General features: G+C 36.2%; 1 protein-coding gene across 11 annotated transcripts in view; it reads left to right on the top strand.

The window, feature by feature from the left end:
* Positions 1-17,411, top strand: part of DMD (dystrophin) — a gene marked incomplete at its 3' end in the record, with an annotated part of 2,106,393 nt that overhangs the window by 1,876,245 nt on the left and 212,737 nt on the right. For all 11 annotated transcript variants that reach the window (XM_084788839.1, XM_084788837.1, XM_084788840.1 and 8 more), the window contains one exon: positions 6,162-6,222. In XM_084788839.1, the coding sequence (XP_084644965.1) occupies positions 6,162-6,222 (61 nt within the window). The remainder of the gene's footprint in view (positions 1-6,161; positions 6,223-17,411) is intronic.

Here is a 17,411-nt window from a genome sequence, read left to right as displayed (position 1 = left end):
AAAATCCTTGGATGCCATGTTAAAAACTAATATTAGAAAATATATTTAATTGAGGAAAGCAGGACCTCTAATGAGCATTGAGGTAAAAAACAAAAGGGAAAATAACTGAGACTCCTGCCAAATATAAAAGGAAAGCTGAATGAGTGGGATGGACAAACCATTATGTATAGCACAAGACATTTTAAGCTTTTTGTTAACCCCCTGAGTCCAATTTGTCTTGCCCATAGACTCATGGATATAGGATTTTCAGTGGAGCATGACAGACCTACTGAGGAGCCAAACTCTTAACAAACATTGATTCTCCTTCTTGCATCCTCCAACAGCTGTCTTTAGCTCCTCAGTTAGGGCTGAGAGTTTGTGAGCTCCTCCCTTCAATGCTGAAATGTTGACTGACTTGATCTTGTACAAGTCTTGTGCAGGCAATCACAGCTGTTGTGAACTCTTGAATAGCAATTCTGTCATTTCCAGAAGACACCATTTGTTCTGATCTTGCTGGACTTCTAGCACTAACAACCTTTTGTCCCCATCTTCCTCCATGATCCCTGAGCCTTAAAGCGAAGGAGTATTATATAATTGTCCCTTTTAGTGGTAAGCACTATGCAAACACTTGTTCTATGAACTTTGGCCCTTATTACTCTCAAATTTAACCACTATATAATGCACAAAAAAGCTTCTCTGGTGAGGATAAGAGCAGCACTAATAGGTGTAGAAATACAAATTTAGAAGGCAGACTGATATTAAGTCCACCTAGCAAAATGATAGTACTAGCTTTACTTCTAGAGCCTGTGAAATTCCCAGATATATTAGTTACATTTCTATCTCTGTAATAAAATCATTCCCAAGCCAGCTTACAAAAAGATAAATAAAAAAAAAAGCTTTTGATTTGGTTTAAAACTCCATGATAGCAGAGTGAAGGCATGGTGGCAGGAACAGCTGAGAATTCACATCTCAAACCACAGGCAGGAGGTAAAGAAAACCAGGTACAGGGCATGTGACTTTTGAAACCTCAAAGCCCACCCCCAGTGATACATATGCTCCAACAGAACCATACCTCTTAGTCCTTCCCAAACAGTTCTACAAATTAAAGACGCAATTATTCAAACATATGAATCTATAGGGAGAATTCTCATTCAAACTACCACAGCAAACATGGATTCTTGTCCAGTTTTATAGTACCAGGCATGGGTTTCTTCTCATGGAGTAGGCCTTAAATGCAATCATAAAGTGATTGGCTACTTTTATAACATTCATGTTATTATTATACTCGAGGACATATTTTGCACCTTAAATAGCCTTCAGTCCATAGTACTGAAAAGTCACAGTGAATTTGCTTTCTCTTTCCTGAATCATCTATTTGAATTCATTCTTGAAAAGCATTGCAAAATTATGGCATTTTACTTATTTAGGAAAGCATTTTTAAGTATATTGTTTTATGTGGTCCTCATAGATTTATCATCAGAAAATGGATATAATACCTACCCAAAAGTTTGCTGAATGTCCAATGAACACTTTCAGTCATGTTTCAAGCATATAAGACAAATTCAATAACTCAAATTGCTCCTCTGTATCCACTGCCTCTATGTCAAGCACCCTCTGTGTGTCTACATTTCTCCAAAGAACAAAATTAGTTTCTAATGAATGAGATAATGCCACAAATACCTACAATGCATATGTAGACATAGATCATACATGTGGTATGTCATATTAAAATTTCATGGACTCTAGAGTAATTAGAAAAATAAAAGTCTAGGGAGTATTGTGGGAAGAGAGCGGACAGTGGTTAATAAACATTATTCATTCCATATGTAGGCATTCCAAGTGTACCCATAAAAGCACTGCTAGCATTTGCATACTACTAAAAAGCCAAATTCCAGTGGCTCACTGATTGGTCCTGAAGTCTTTCTCCTTACATTCTTATTTCCCATTTATTTATTTTTGGTGGCACTGGGAAGTGAGCCCAGCATATTGCATGTACTAGACAAGTGTCCTGCCACTGAGTTATATCCCTGTCTCCTTAGTGTCTTTTTTTTTTTTTTTTTACTTAGAAGTTGAATTTTCTATTTTATCTCCAAGGAAAGCCCTCTTTTTATGTTTTCTCTTATTTTCCCCACTGTGTTTTGTTTTTGTTTTGACTCAACCATGTTATCTCAAGTTGCAAGTAAAGTCAAAAGGTTAATGATTACATTTGAGTTGGAATTCAAGAGAGTGCTCTTTTGGCATGGTTTATAACATTAGCATTCTTTTTAATTTTCTGGTTAGGCCCCTCTGTAAATTAAAATACGGCTTAACACTGGGGTACATCTCTTGGCACACTGTGTGCATTCATCATGTATCAAAAGATGGTTGAAATCCTCTAAATAGTGTGGCCCATGTTTGTTATTTTCAAACCACCTCGGGCACAGTATTGAATCATGGCACCTCAAAGGAGGAAAACATTTGAAGGTAGAATTGCTATTCTTTCTTGTTCTTCATAACATGCTGTATCTGTAACACAGAAATCCAGAGGTTGGCTTTGAAATAAATACATTCATGTGTAGTTTACCATTTAAATTCAGTAAACAATACCCCATGGTGCTGGTGCTGTATGATAATGAATGATTTGTCCACTGGAGACTGTGAATTACAAAGCCTCATTGGGATTACACATAGTAGTTATAGAAACATCTGTAAAATAAAATGGCAAAGGACAGCCTGGTGTCATATAAAAACTATTTGCCAATAAATCTGTTTCTGATGGGCTACTAAAAATGGACACATCGGGCATAAAATATGTGTGTGTCTATTATGCCAGGCAGCTTTGCAAATGATGACAGGCTTCCACTGGTGCGCTGAGATAAGAAACAGCTGTTGTTGGCATCAGCACTACTGCCAGAAATGAAATAGTAATTCTGGGGGTACACATACGAGAGTTACCCCATATTTGATTGGGATTTGAATAGATGTGAGGCCAGAATCACCTGGTAGCTCTGAATTAAAATTGCAGGCATCCCTTTAACATTCTCTTCAAAGGAGTACCCAATCCATTCCTGGAGAACCATCATTCAACTGTGTTATTTCTACAGCAAGCACTTTAGTCCAGGAGATGTGCATCTAGTGGTGATGGAGCAGAAAAGGAATATGAGGAGGCTGTTGACTTTTTCTTATGCTTAATTGCATAAAAAGCATTTTTGAGAAGGATATTTTAGGGATTCACATGATGACTAAAAAGCGGTTGCTTGGGTGAATTTATAAACTGTGAGTTAAAGGGGAAACACATCCTTTATGGAAGGAAAAACAATTGAATCACACCACTGAAACTACTGGATAGGTATGCATGAAGACAAAAGACTTTTGTATTGCTTTGATTTTTAAGTTTTAAGGAGGAAAGATAAACAATAAAAAAAAGTGTAAGTAGGAAAGATTAACAAGTTCCTATTGGGGCTAGAAAGATGGATTAGTGGTTAAGAGCACAGATCTGAGTTCAATTTCTAGCACCCACGTGTTAGCTTACAACTGTCTGTAACTCCAGTTGCAGGGGATGCCCACCTCCAGCGCTCATGGGATCAAGCATACACATGGTGCATAGACATGTATATAAGCAAACCAGCCAGACACATACAACTTTTAAAACTATTTTAAAGTTTTTATTTAACTGGAACATAGATTTCTTATTTCTTTTTTAAACTTTGCCAATTATTTAATAACCATATTCTAATAATTCCTCTGGCACATACATGTTTGTTTTCCTCTTAATGTTGAACAATGTAAAGTGAATCATAGATATTTTAGATAGTTATGGCTTTAATCTCTGCTGAGTACCATGGATTCTTTTGCAGATTACACAGTTGAAAGTTTCTTCCTTTTTGATACCATCTTGCTAAGTACTCCAAGCCAGCTCCTGGCTCCAGCTCTTTGGGTGCAACAAGTCACTTAGACAAGCTTCAGAGCCTAAAACCTTTTCCAACATACTTTGCTCTAAGAGATGCTTAAGAAAAGTCTATAAAAACAAATGTATTCTTCTGTTACAGGAAGACATACTTTGTCCTCAGGGGGAAAAAAAGATTTTCCAACCCATGATAACTAGGAAAAGCAATGAGAGAAACCATGAAGCCCTGGCCGTTGGAGACTTTTAAGAAAGGAATAGACTTTCTTCTGTAAGTCTCACAATCAGCAAGGGTGAGGCCACTAAATGCTCTCTGGAGTTCTATTCTTCCTAATATACACACGCCACAATTCTCAAGAGGAGACATCCCTAAGTAGCCAGGAGGTTGGAGAACTGCCTCTGTGTTATGCTTCCTGCCTGAGAAGGCTTAGATTGGTAGATTCCCATAACATCAGATTTGATCAGGCAGGTTGGGGGATTTAAGCCATGTTTTTAAGTGAAATATAATTTGCAGTGTGAATTAATCAGTGTCAAAGAGCTGTATCCTAAAGAAGAAGGGAAAAGGGCAGAGAATAAGAAAGGCAGGGTGGAAAGGCAAGATGGGGAGCCAAAGTAAAAAGAAAGGAAAATAATATGAGAGAGAGAGAGAGAGAGAGAGAGAGAGAGAGAGAGAGAGAGAGAGAGGGAGAGAGAGAGAGAGAGAGAAGTATGGAAGACTAGGGACTATTTCAAAGCAGCAGCTAAATGTCTTTTTCTCCCTATTAAAGATTTTTATCTGCCAAAAGGATAAAAGCATAATTACCTGCTAAATACAAATCCATTTCCTATATCATTTAAATGGCACATCTCCAAGGGACAAAGGCTGGTTAAAGGTTGGGTAATGCAATCCCTCTATTACTCTATATAAAACAAAGAAGCTGAAGTTTCATTACCCTTAAATTGTCTGGTATGGGGGAAGTTAACTTTTATTAGAAGCTGTTCTTTCATATTATACAGTGTAGTCAAGGATATATTAGATTTGATGTTTTCTTACATCTCAATACACTGTGAAGTGAATTTATTGTGAGACTAATTTAGAAAGGGAATTTTCAGTGAAGGAAATAATAGCATCAGCTGTGCATCCAATTATTAGTGGGATGAAGATTTAGAAAAAGCACATCTATAAAATTTCTAGATGTGAATAAGAATTCTTACATTTCTATTTCAGATGGTGTTCCATGTTCCATTTTGTTTTTTTCTCCCTCTCTACTGAACATTTAGCCCAGGATGTATGTTTCTTGAAATTCCCATGGTCTTGAAAATTTATTCAGGAGGAAATTTGCACTGTCGAGATGTTACAGTGCCTTCTCAACAAGATTACTTTATCTTAAGGAAAGGAAAAATCACACATAAGCAATACAAAAAAAGATACTTTTAGTGGATCCACTTTAGTAAAGAAGGGGAAACCCTACAATTAAGCATTAAAAAATAGTCGGGAAGATGGTAATGATTGCACACACCTGTAACCTAGCTACTGGGGAAGCTAAAGAAGTGGAATCACAAGTTCAAGGTCAGTCTGAGTACAGAGTGAGGCCTTGCCTTAACTTTTTAAAAATATTGAACAGTTTAGGGATAATTGGTTCAACCTATGTATAATAAAGTAATGAAATGAATTCTAAATGCAGATAGTACATATATATGTGACCTCATAGACCGTGCATAAAATTTTATTATCCTTTGCTATCATCAGGTGTCATTCTGATACCTTTGGTTGTCCCTCCTAATAATATGGTGAACACCTGACATTTTAAAGTATCTGATTAAGCGTGAAATTGGTAAATGAATTTGGATCCTCTTTAACCAAGGAAAAATAAGTATGCCAGATTGATAAGCATAGTACCTTGGTTTCAATAACTTAGAATTCAAATATAATGTATGAAAGAGGATGTTTCACTTGATAAGGTAATAAAACCCAGTCAATCAAATAATAAAATAAGGAAAAGCAACAACAGGAGGTATTATAAGGCAAGCACTCTGTTGATAAAGCTGTCTGTTTGCTCATCCTTTCTTATTTCTCGTATAGGTTTAGCAGTAGAAACATCCTCTTAGCCCTTTGTGTTTATCTTTGTGCTTGAATGAGTTCAATTTCACTTTGATTAGACCAGAAATTTCAGACCATCAGGTTAATCCATCCTGTCTTCGTGGGTAACTGAGCAAACAGAGCGGTATCAGTGTAAAATTCTAATTCTGGAGATTAATGTTGTCTTTCCTGTTTGCCATGAATTTGACCTCCTTGCCTTTCTTTTTTATCCTTTTGCAGCTTCAGTCCAGGGTCCCTGGGAGAGAGCCATCTCACCAAACAAAGTGCCCTACTATATCAAGTAAGTCAAAAGCATTTATTGTACCTGATCTGTGTGTTCACAAATGAATTTCTTTTTAAAATCTGTTACCATCACGTACAGTATCTATTTCTTTTTATTCCTAAGGAAGCATGGAGTAAACTCATGCTGAAATTATCACTGTAAGTTTGTTGATAAAGTATGAAACCACTTTTAGGAAGTGTTTTGTTTGTTTGCTTGTTTGTTCATTAGGTTTTTTGTATATCAAGACATGGTTTCTCTGTGAAGCCTTGGCTACCCCGGCTTTCTTAGTAGACCTGACTATCTTTGTAGACCAGGCTGGTCTCCACCTCACAGAGATCCACCTGACTCTGCCTCCCCCAGTGCTGGGATTGCAGGCATGTGCCACCGTGCCCAGCTGGAACAGTGTATTTAGTGCACAATACATGGTGTGCTTTGGGGAGGGTGAACAGAATTTTTACAGTAGAACAAAATTATCCAGGAAATATCATTGATAGTGGGGTGAATATTTGACACAAAAATATTATTTATGTGGGTGGTTTCTGCATTTCTTCTTCAGACAGAAGTGGAAGATTTATTGATTAATATTTGCACAAACTGTTTACACGAATTATGTGTCACATACTCTATAGGCACACAGTCCAGAATTTGTTGAGCTAGGGTGTTCATTTTTAATATGTATCTCTCAGATTTAATTATCTAATAAAAGCATCAGAATGGAACTCTAGGACTATTTGTGCCAGTCAAAGGGAAAGAGTCAAAGAATAGATGTTCTATGAAACATAAATTATGATATATTGAGTTGACATGGAAGAGAGAGGAGAAATGATATTGAGTTATTATGATGTTTAACAGTCTCTCATCAATCTTGAAAGAATCTAACTTAAATATCACTTGGAATTGGCTACTGCCAACAACAATTAGAAGTAACGGGGTTCATGAAACAGGCTTCAGTACCAACCCAAGTCTTTGAAGTTTCTCTTGGCATGGGTCTTAATACAAATATTAAATGTTTTCCCAGTTATTCAGTCTGCTGTCTTTTATTGAAAGTGTTTTTATTCTTCAGCTATCCATCAATTCTGCATAATTCAGTTCCAAAGCAATAACTGCGGTCCTAGATCTTAATTACTGCAGTTTTCAAGCAATGTGGTTTCGTGCCTATATTTTGTTAACTCAAAAGCCTGAGGATGAAGGGATTTTATAATGGATCTCCAAAGTAAGACATATTCTTCAGGAATGTGGTTCAAATTTTATTTTACTAAATTTTTCCCAAATGAGATATATTTTAACTCATTTTAATCCTACCTCTCAATTTTCTTCGTTTTCAAAAGTTTTATTATTACTATATTGAATTCATTCATTTCATGACTAAATTACATATTTTAAACACCAATTTAAGGTGCATGTTTTACTAAATAATATATAGATTTAAACATGCATGCGTGTTTTATAGAACTTTTTGTTCAAACTCTTTGTAGTGAATTCTTATATGAATGTCTTTGTTGGTACAGATTTCATTTCTGATTAAGATAGTTAAGACTTACTAGATGATCAGCAAAACTTTCACTTTTATCAATTTCTATTATGAGCTGAAATAAAGGTTCTTTTTCTATTTTTGTGCATGAAGGTCTAGAACCATCTGAAAATTGCTATTATGCAATGATTCTCTGAATTACTGTGTAGAATTCATTAACAGCTTTGTTCAGATTTATAGCACCGTCTCCTTTGTTCTTTTCTAGTGCAATGGTTCTCAACCTGTGGGTCGCTACTCTTTTTGGGGTCAAATGACCCTTTCATAGGGGGTTACATATCAGATGTTCTGTATATCCGATTTTCATATTACAACTCAAAATGTAACAAACTTCAGTTATGAAGTATTAATAAAAATAATTGTATGGCTGGTGGTCACCTCAGCATGAGGAACTGTATTAAAAGGTCACAGCTTTAGGAAAATTGAAAATCACTGCTCTAGTGTTAAATCTAATACAAGAGATCTCTGTGGTTTGCTATGGGGCAGTAGAAATTAATTCAGCCATCCAAAATTAAAAGTAAACAATTTTGAAATGCTATAATTGCCCCACTTTGCCGTAAATTGATCTCTCTTTACTGTTTCTCAGTGAAAGTAAAAAGCAATTCTATATCCTAGTTACCCAACACTCCTTTACACACTGAAGGATGAATGTGGTCATGAAAACACAGATCCTAACCCTGGCTCTAATATTAGTTAGTTATGCACTCATGGGCAAACCATTAACCTATATAAACCATAACATCTCATTTATAAAATGCAGCGCTAACTTAAATAATATCTAAGGCCCTTTTCAAATATCAGAATCAATGAGTCATTTGATAGGCATGTTAGACTTGGATTACTAAAAATATGAACTATCTTTCAAGAATGTTGTCTTTATTTTAAAATTCATTATTTTACTCACTAATATTTGTTTAGTTAGCTTTGTTTGCTGATGGTCTGGTTAGTTGGCTTTTAAGAGTGCTGAAGATGGAACATAACTAGATAAGCACACTAATGCCATCCCATTTGCCCACCATCCCATAAGGCCAGATTGTTTTAAAGATGCTTTTACGTGTGTGTGTGTGTGTGTGTGTGTGTGTGTGTGTGAATTCTTTTTAATTTTGAACCTCAAATATCAATCATCTCTAGATAATTTTCAAGATCTCAATTCTTCCTGGCTCAATTTTAAAAGTCCTAAAACAGGGGCTGGAGAGATGGCTCAGAGGTTAAGAGCACACTGTTTATTCCTCCAAAGGTCATGAGTTCAGTTTCCAGCGACCACATGGTGGCTCACAGCCATCTACAATGCAATATGGTGCCCTCTTATGGCATTGTGGCGTTCAGGCTCAGAAGCGGGCAGAACACTGTATAATTAATAAATAAATCTTTTTTTAATCCTAAAACAATGGACAGCAAGAAATCAATGGAAAGACGAATGAGTATGCAGGCCTTATGTCCTTCTGAAGTGGTCAGCTTCTAGAATGAGAAATTAACACATTTCCATAGGTTTCTCTGAAACTTTATGGAGAAAAATTCCCTACATTAATAAATTACTTAAAATTAAAGATTACAGAATTTCTCAACTAGGAGTCTAAAATATTAAGCTATAATATATAGAAATTTCACAAAATATACAGTAGTAAACATTTAATTACATTCTTTTTTATTTTTTTTGCATTTTTTTTCCTTTAAGGTGGTAAACCCTACCCAGATCTAGCCAATGGACAGAACACTCTCCACAGTAGAGTGGAGAGTGGGATATTACTTTCTCACATACTCTGGTGCCTCACCTTTGACCATATCCCCTGGAGGGGGAGACCTGGTAGCACTCAGAGGAAGGACAGCAGGTTACCAAGAAGAGACTTGATACCCTATGAACATATACAGGGGGAGGTAATCCCCCTCAGGAACAGTCATAGGGGAGGGGAATAAGGGGAAAATGGGAGGGAGGGAAGAATGGGAGGTTACAAGGGATGGGATAACCATTGAGATGTAACAAGAATAAATTAATAAAGGAAAAAAACATTCATATTTTATTATTTACAAGTACTAAAATATATTTAAAGCAAATTGTTACTTTAATTCTTTTTATTGATGAGAATTTCATACATGTTTGTAATGTGTTTTGATCAAATCTACTTCCCAATCCCTCAGCTTCTAGTCCTCCCCTATCTGTCAATAACTTTGCCCTTCCAACTTTATGTACTGTTTTTAAGGCCTCTGAGACCACTTAATGCTTCCTACATGCACATGGTTGTAGAACTAGCTACTGGAGTGTGAGTAACCTCTCTAGGATCACATCCATGAGAAAAACTGACTCTTCCTTCCCTGCCAGCCATAAATGTCATTAGACTCTCAGTTTCGTGGGACTTCATCACTGACTCCCTCCCCGTGTCATGCCAAGATTTTGGCTAATTTGATCTTGCATAAGTCATGGACATGCAGTCACAGCTGCTGTGAATTCATGTGTGCAATGGCCCCATCATACCCAGCTAGTGCTGTTTCACTGTGGGTGTCCACTACCTATGGCTCTTAGAATTTTTCAGCCACCTCTTTTGCAGTCATAACACCCTTCGGGGGGCATATGATATGCATGTCCGTTCCTTTTAGAGCTAAGCAATCCACAGCTAAAGCAAAGTGTAAGGTTTATTAGACTTTATGTTCTGGCAAATAACATTCATAATCACAGATGCTTTATTGGGCCAAAACTAACAATAAAATTAAATTGACAATAAGTTAAAAATAAGTTGACTAATTCTCATCTTATTTGTCTTTAAGGGTCTTTTTTCTTTTTTTTCTTTTCTTTCTTTCTTTCTTTCTTTTTTTTTTTTTTTTTTTTTTTGTGTGTGTGTGTGTGTGGTGTTTGTTTTTTAAACATAGTCTCAATGTATAGTCCTGGCTGGCCTGGAACTTGCTTTGGACCAGGATACAGAGCTCTGACTGCTAAGATTAAAAGGAATGCACTACTCTGCTGGCTTCAGCTAGCTTTTTCTTTTGTTTCATTTTTCTTTTTTTCATTTTTTAATATATTTTATTAATTTATTCATATTACATCTCAATTGTTATCCCATCCCCTGTAGGGAAAATTGGAGGGAGGGAGGAATGGGAGGATACAAAGGTCTTTTTTCTTTCATTAATTTTGTTCTTTGACAATTTCACACATGTAAGTAAAATATTCTGATTATTTTTCCCCACCCTTATCAAGCCCTCCTTCTTCCCTACAAATTTCTTTCTCACATTCATTAATCTTTGTTTCATGACCCAATGAATTTAACCAAAGCCATCTGTCTAACCCTGAGTTTGGAACTTTGTGTTGAATCCTGGTAGGCTTATCAGTGGGTACACAACTGAAGACAATGACTCTCCCATCCTGGAATGTGTCAGTAGCCAGGATAGGGAGGGTGGGTTCACACGAGGACCTCTCCACTCTATATAAGTCTGTTGCCAGGCCCAGTCCTATGCAGAATCAGTGCCAGTAAAAGCACTTGCTGTGAATTCATGATTGCTGTGGATGTGTTATACCTAGAAGATGGTATTATGTAGCCCTTCTCGCTATCACAGATTCCCACTGGCAAACCCAAGTGACATTCTCAGCTATAATTTTTAATGCTTTAAACCTTTGCATTTTCTATGGCAGATTATCCTAATAACAAGAAGTTTACATACCAATAGAAGTTTGCATACCAATAGCACAAAACCCACAGGACTGTTGAGCTAGGCATTCATTCTTGAGTTCTTAAGATATTAACAATATTTTTATTGTGGATTGGAAATCAAGCAATGTTTATGTATGTCCTGGCACCAGCTTTTTAGGTGATCTTATGAACCTCCATTTTGATACTTCAGACTACAGGTTTGTCTAGTTTATTAGCCTGTAGCATTCATCATTGTTACAGTCTTCAGGTTGCTTCTCCCTTGGGGCTCTCATTCTGCCAGCACCTTTATCAGGTTATTTGATTACAGCTTTCATTGCTTCTGAAAAAATAATCACTAACATTGTTCAACCTGTTACAACTGCCTTTTCTACTCTCGCTATTTTGTAGTTTTTTTGGCCTACTCTCAGACTTATGAAATTTTCAGTATAATAGCCTTTAACCAGCTGCTGTGTTCTGTTAGGATTTCTTTCACCTTTTTATGTTTCATACCCCCATATGGGTAAACCAAACAGAGCCAAGAACTAGGACTCTCTTGCTTACTTAATGAGGTAGAAAATGATTCTTCTGTGTTCTGGACTGTCAGAAGAATTTAGGAATCTGAAAGTTGTATTCAGGATGTTCCAACATAGATACCATAATAAAAGCATAAGAAATATCGCATTGAATCTGATTAACAGGGCAACTAGCCCAGGGCTTTATCCCATATAGCGGCATCAGTGGTATTTGTTGTTCTTTTGCTTGTTTGTTTTCTCAGTTAATCTAGTAATTTTCATCTCAAACACTAGGGTGCATCACACCTAGTTGCTAATGATGTATTGGGAAATTACTGGCAGTGAAGTTTATCCAAAGCTATGTAAAACTTTTGCCACATGTTGCTTCAGCCTTGTCTTAGAAATAACTCCCATGGGTATACTGAATTCTATATAAATCAATGTCTTACTTTCTCTTCAATCTACATCCCCTGACCTCAACAAATGGCCCTAGTTAAATGGTTTGGAAATCAATGAAGACATTTATATTTACCCACTGTGGACTTTAATCTCACATCCCCTGACAAGTGCTTTTTACTTCCATCTTCCTGCTTTGAGAAATGCTAATCCTTTTTAGTCTTTTAGTCTGTCCTTGAATGAAAGATAAGCTTTCCCCTTGATCATCTTGGCTGTTTTTCCCTGGACCTTTTCCAGCTCTGTAATGTCTTCCCTGGGATAGCATGAGTAGAGCAGCCCAGATATTGGTTATTAAATTTGTTAACACTATCTCTAGTCTCCACTCACTCATGAAGAACGTAAATGCTATTTACTGTCCCCCATTGGTACAGAAATGAACCAACCAATTGAGGTCATAACCTGTTCTACATGGATTAGTTCTAGCTAAAGGCTGATTTTCTGCTACTTTTCTGTATTACCAGATGAAATACTTCTGCCAGCTGTCCTTTAGGAAGGATTGGCTTTTTAGACAAGCTGGTCACTTTCCTTTTTAAAAGAATATGTAGTTGTTAAATATATGGAGGAATCTACTAATAAAACCCAGTAGCAAACCTGCTGATTCAAACAGCAATAATACATTGCACCAGGATATTTTCTAAATATTCTGAGATATTTGATGGGCGAGTGAAAAATGGGGTAATGGGAAATTAAATGTTCAACATGTGTGTGTGTGTGTGTGTGTGTGTGTGTGTGTGTGTGTGTGTGTGTGATCTTGATCTACTCCTTTACCACTCTCAATTCCAGGCATGTTTCTACAGTCATTCATCATACCTGAGTCACTCAAAACTTTCTAGTTGCTTCTTGCTTAGCAAAGAAAAGTTGCTTGACTGAAGTCAACATTTATTTTACCTAACATCTCTCATCAACACTGCTATGCCTGATAAAATTACTGGCTTGGGTTCTGAGTCTCCAGTCTTATATATCCTGTTATTATCATAACTCCAGAAGTAGGAGCATGGAATTGTGCGCATCTACTTAGACCTATCTTTTGGTATTGGTGTTCTTTTATATTCTGTCTGTCTACATTCCTGTTTTAGTTCATAGACCATACTCTGACATTAATATTGATGCCTGTTAACCCCAGTAGCCTTTGAGCATTCATGCCACTTTTCCCTTATACTGTAGTACATCAGTTCCTAATTTCAACACCGATTTTCAGGTCTGAAATACCTCCTATGTTTAAAACATATTTTTCTGTTATTCATGATTCAGTTCTTGCTAGTGCGAGAAATTGTTCTAACTTGAGTTTTGGGTTGTTTCCTCCTTTGAATAACTGATTGTAATTTCAATATGATAATCTATATGCAGAGCAAGCAGTGGTTAGCTATCTTTGAGCTATACTGTGGAATATCGCTGTATTGGTTCATTTACAGTGCATGTACCTTCTGAAAAAGACTTGATCAATTTTCACCTGGATAAGACGACAATATTCGTGTATAGAACACTGGATTGTGCTACCTGACTTGGAAAGCATTCTTCCACTTCTTACTCTTACCTAGCTATCCCAAGAATCGTAACTGGTTTTCATTTGTATATTAGCTAAATTCTGCCAAAGCTCTTTATAGAATATGAACACATTGTGCAATATGCAGTTTTGTGCTGTTTCTGCTGAGATTTTTTGTGTATATTTTCCTTCAAAACAACTTTTATCAGCTGACATTATGCAATGGAAATTTGAAGAAAAATGGTGTATCAAAGGATTTAAAAACTAGTTCCGGTCTCTCTGTAAACTAGCCCTTTCAGTACTTGTGATTCACTTTGTTTTGTTTTGTTTTTAGCCTAGGTTTCTTCTTCTGTCATCCAAAAAGGCAGAACCACATTATATTAGGTCATTTTCGGTCCTGACATCCACTCATACTATGAATGTTGGCTTTGATATAGAAATTGGTTGTGACAGTTTTCTAGAGGAGTGAAAATGAATCTTCACAACACTCTTGAGAATTCTTATTGTACCATCAATCTTATTAGGATGGAAAAGACAAATAATATTAAAACTTTTACTTAACAATTTAGCACCAATGATAATATGAAATAAATGTAAAAGAAAATCCAATTTGAGCAATCATTCTTTGAGAATCCTGGCAAATATCTGAGAGTAAGTAAAGATTGACATCACTGTCAAAACCCCGATGCTCTGACTTTTGAAAGGCTTTAGTACACAAAGATAACCCAGAAGTCAGTCCTCTCTTCTGTGCTTTCTCCTCCACAGTTTAACGGTTCCAAAGGTCACATTAGTGGAGACTCATTAAGCTCTGAAAGTACAGTAAAGGAATAGTCAGTAATGCTTAATTGATGATATAATCATGAAAACGACTCAGGTTAAGATATTAACTGAAAGAAAGTTAATACGATGCCAAGTGCTATGCAAAATATTGATTCTGGCCTTTGATTTTGCAGACTTCACTGGGAGATGTAGACATTACTAACTTCTGTGTCTCATAGATCTATAAAAAATTCTTTACTTACCTTTCTCATAGTTTCATAAGCTGGGTTGTATAACCATAACTTAAATAACAGATTCCACCAGAATATATAGTCTACCTTTTTCTAGTGCATTATGTCACAGCACATGTTTGGTAAGTATTCCAAAGAAGGGGTGAAATGAATGAACATATGACAGTAATTTTCTGTGCTTTTCAGATTCCTGCGTTTTTATACCTTCTCACATTTATGAAAGATTTTTCCCAAAGCTTGGCTCCCAGTGCCAAGGCAAGTGCTCTTCCACTGAGCTATATCACTATTGCCTCTGTATCAATTTAGATTGATGGATTGAGTACATCTCTCATACTCCTTAGACATAAAGTCCAATGTTTAGAAACAGATTCTGTTTAAAACTTTTTGTTATTTTTTATTATTTTATATACATGAACACTTTGTCTATATGCATGTTTGTATACTTTGTATACTATGTGTCTCTTGCTGTAGAGGTCAGAAGAGAGTGAACTACAATTTAAGTTCTAGAAAACCAAACCTGGATCCTCTAGACAAATATCAAGTGTACTGTCTACAGCTAAGCCACATCTCCATCACCTACACTGGGATTTTCTTGAGTTTTTCTTGCCTCATGTTGCCTGGTCAATAGTAAATGATACTTAACATACACATTTGATTCATACATGTCAAAACCTGAATTCACATATAAAATTCCCTGATTCTATTCCTAGCACTACCCAAACTGGATTCCATAGTCTGTCTTTCTTCATCTAATAGTATGATTTGACATCTATTCAGTCCCTTTGAGCCTGGATTTCTCCTTAAACATAAGGAAATAACATGGAATCCTACCCCAGACTGAGGAACTTTTGGTAGCTGATACTTGTTCAGAAAGGTTAAGTCTATTTTCTTTAAGGATGTGACACCTAGTGGGTCAACCATGCTCAGTGAAAGCCAGGAGTATATGGGCAGCAAAAAGTACATTTTATAGGAAGAATAAGGGGGAAGAGGAAAAGAGGAGAAAGAAGAAGAGGAGGAGGAGGAAAGGAGGAGAGGAGAGAATGAGGATACAATTAAAACACACTATATTATGTTATCAAAGAACTATTAAATGAGAAAAAAGAAGGGAGTGGAAGTAATTGCTGAGACCTCTCTGAGCCCTGTGTTTATTTCCAAAGAAATAGATGTTTGTTTTTCCTAAATTCTAATTATTTGGCCTCTTCTCTTTAGCAGTGATCAGTGATTCTTTACATTTATGATACAGCATGCTTCATTGAGCATTGTGTGTAAAATCTACTTTGGGAACTGGGAATCTGGTAGCCAGAGCCTTAAGAAAATGTCATAGAATATAAAGTTTTACTTTACAGAAGGATACCAAAAAAGCATAGATGTAGTGCTTCAAAGTCAGGATATATGTGCGTGTGTGTGTGTGTGTGTGTGTGTGTGTGTGTGTGTATTTATATAGATATATAGATAGATATACTATAATAGCTACAGTTAAAACATATTCAGGCTTCTTGAAAACTTTAATTATAATACATATAGCTTTATACATGTAGTATATCACTCAAAACCTCTGAGTGGCTTTTGTCATCTCCTTTTAAACTAAATTGAAATCTGAGATTTCTAAGAGATAGCTAGAATTAGTATTTATGGGAAGTGCTCAAAAAGATACACTCAGGATGAGCTACATACTTGGAATTTTTCTAGGACCCAAATATAGCCATAATCAAATAAGTTTATTTTAATTTTATGAGTTCCTGTCCAGTTTGAGATATGTGCAAATTCCCAAACATTCCTGAGCTTCTCCTAGGCTTCTCTAATTGCCTCTTATCCTTTCCCCCTGGGAAGAAGCATCCTGTTCCCTTCACAAAGGTCAGCAGCAGACCAGACAACATTTTAAAATAACTTAATAACCCTGAACTGCCTCTCCCCTTCAGATAATTTTCTTAGAGCATTAGGCCTTTGAACACTGACCTGGATACAGAAAATGTCTGCTTCTCAGCAGTAAAACTTCAAATCCTATTCACTCCACCTCTCTGCCATCCCAGGAGATGGAGTGGGTGAGGTGAGGTAGACAGAAGTATGCATTCATCCTTTCACTTCTCCCTTCTCTCCTTTTCTCATACCCTGCATGTATGTATGCCTTTCTTCTTAAAAGGAATGTACTATAAATCAGCACTATCACATTGCAAAGTTTAAAATCCTGGTACCTAAGAGAAAAACAATCTCTACTTTCCTCAGCAGTCTAAAAAGCAGGTCCTAAATGAAGTTGAGCTCTCTGTCAGCAGTCAGCAAATGATCACATCTTTTGTGATGTCATTAACTATGTGTGAATGAAACTGAGAAGCATTGGGGCTTTTTCTGAAACTTTCTTTCTTTCTTTTTTTTTTCTTTTTTTTTTCTTTCTTAGCTTCCCTATATCCATCTTGGCCTACAAAGCCATTGGATGTCAAATGGTTATGTAACATGTAATTTTTTTACTTGCTCCTTTGTTGATTTAGCATGAAGTTTTGTCTTCCTTGATGATCACTTTTTCTTGTAGAAAGCTTTCTGTAAACTGATTTTTCATAGTGATGGCACATATAATTTCTTTTTTTAATTTTTTATTAATTTATTCTT

The sequence above is a fragment of the Acomys minous genome (genome assembly GCF_964271855.1).
Source record: "Acomys minous genome assembly, chromosome: 7".
In the NCBI taxonomy this organism is placed as follows: Eukaryota; Metazoa; Chordata; class Mammalia; order Rodentia; family Muridae; genus Acomys; species Acomys minous.
The sequence above is the reverse complement of the archived record's forward strand: the minus strand, read 5'-3'. Positions and strand labels throughout refer to the sequence as shown.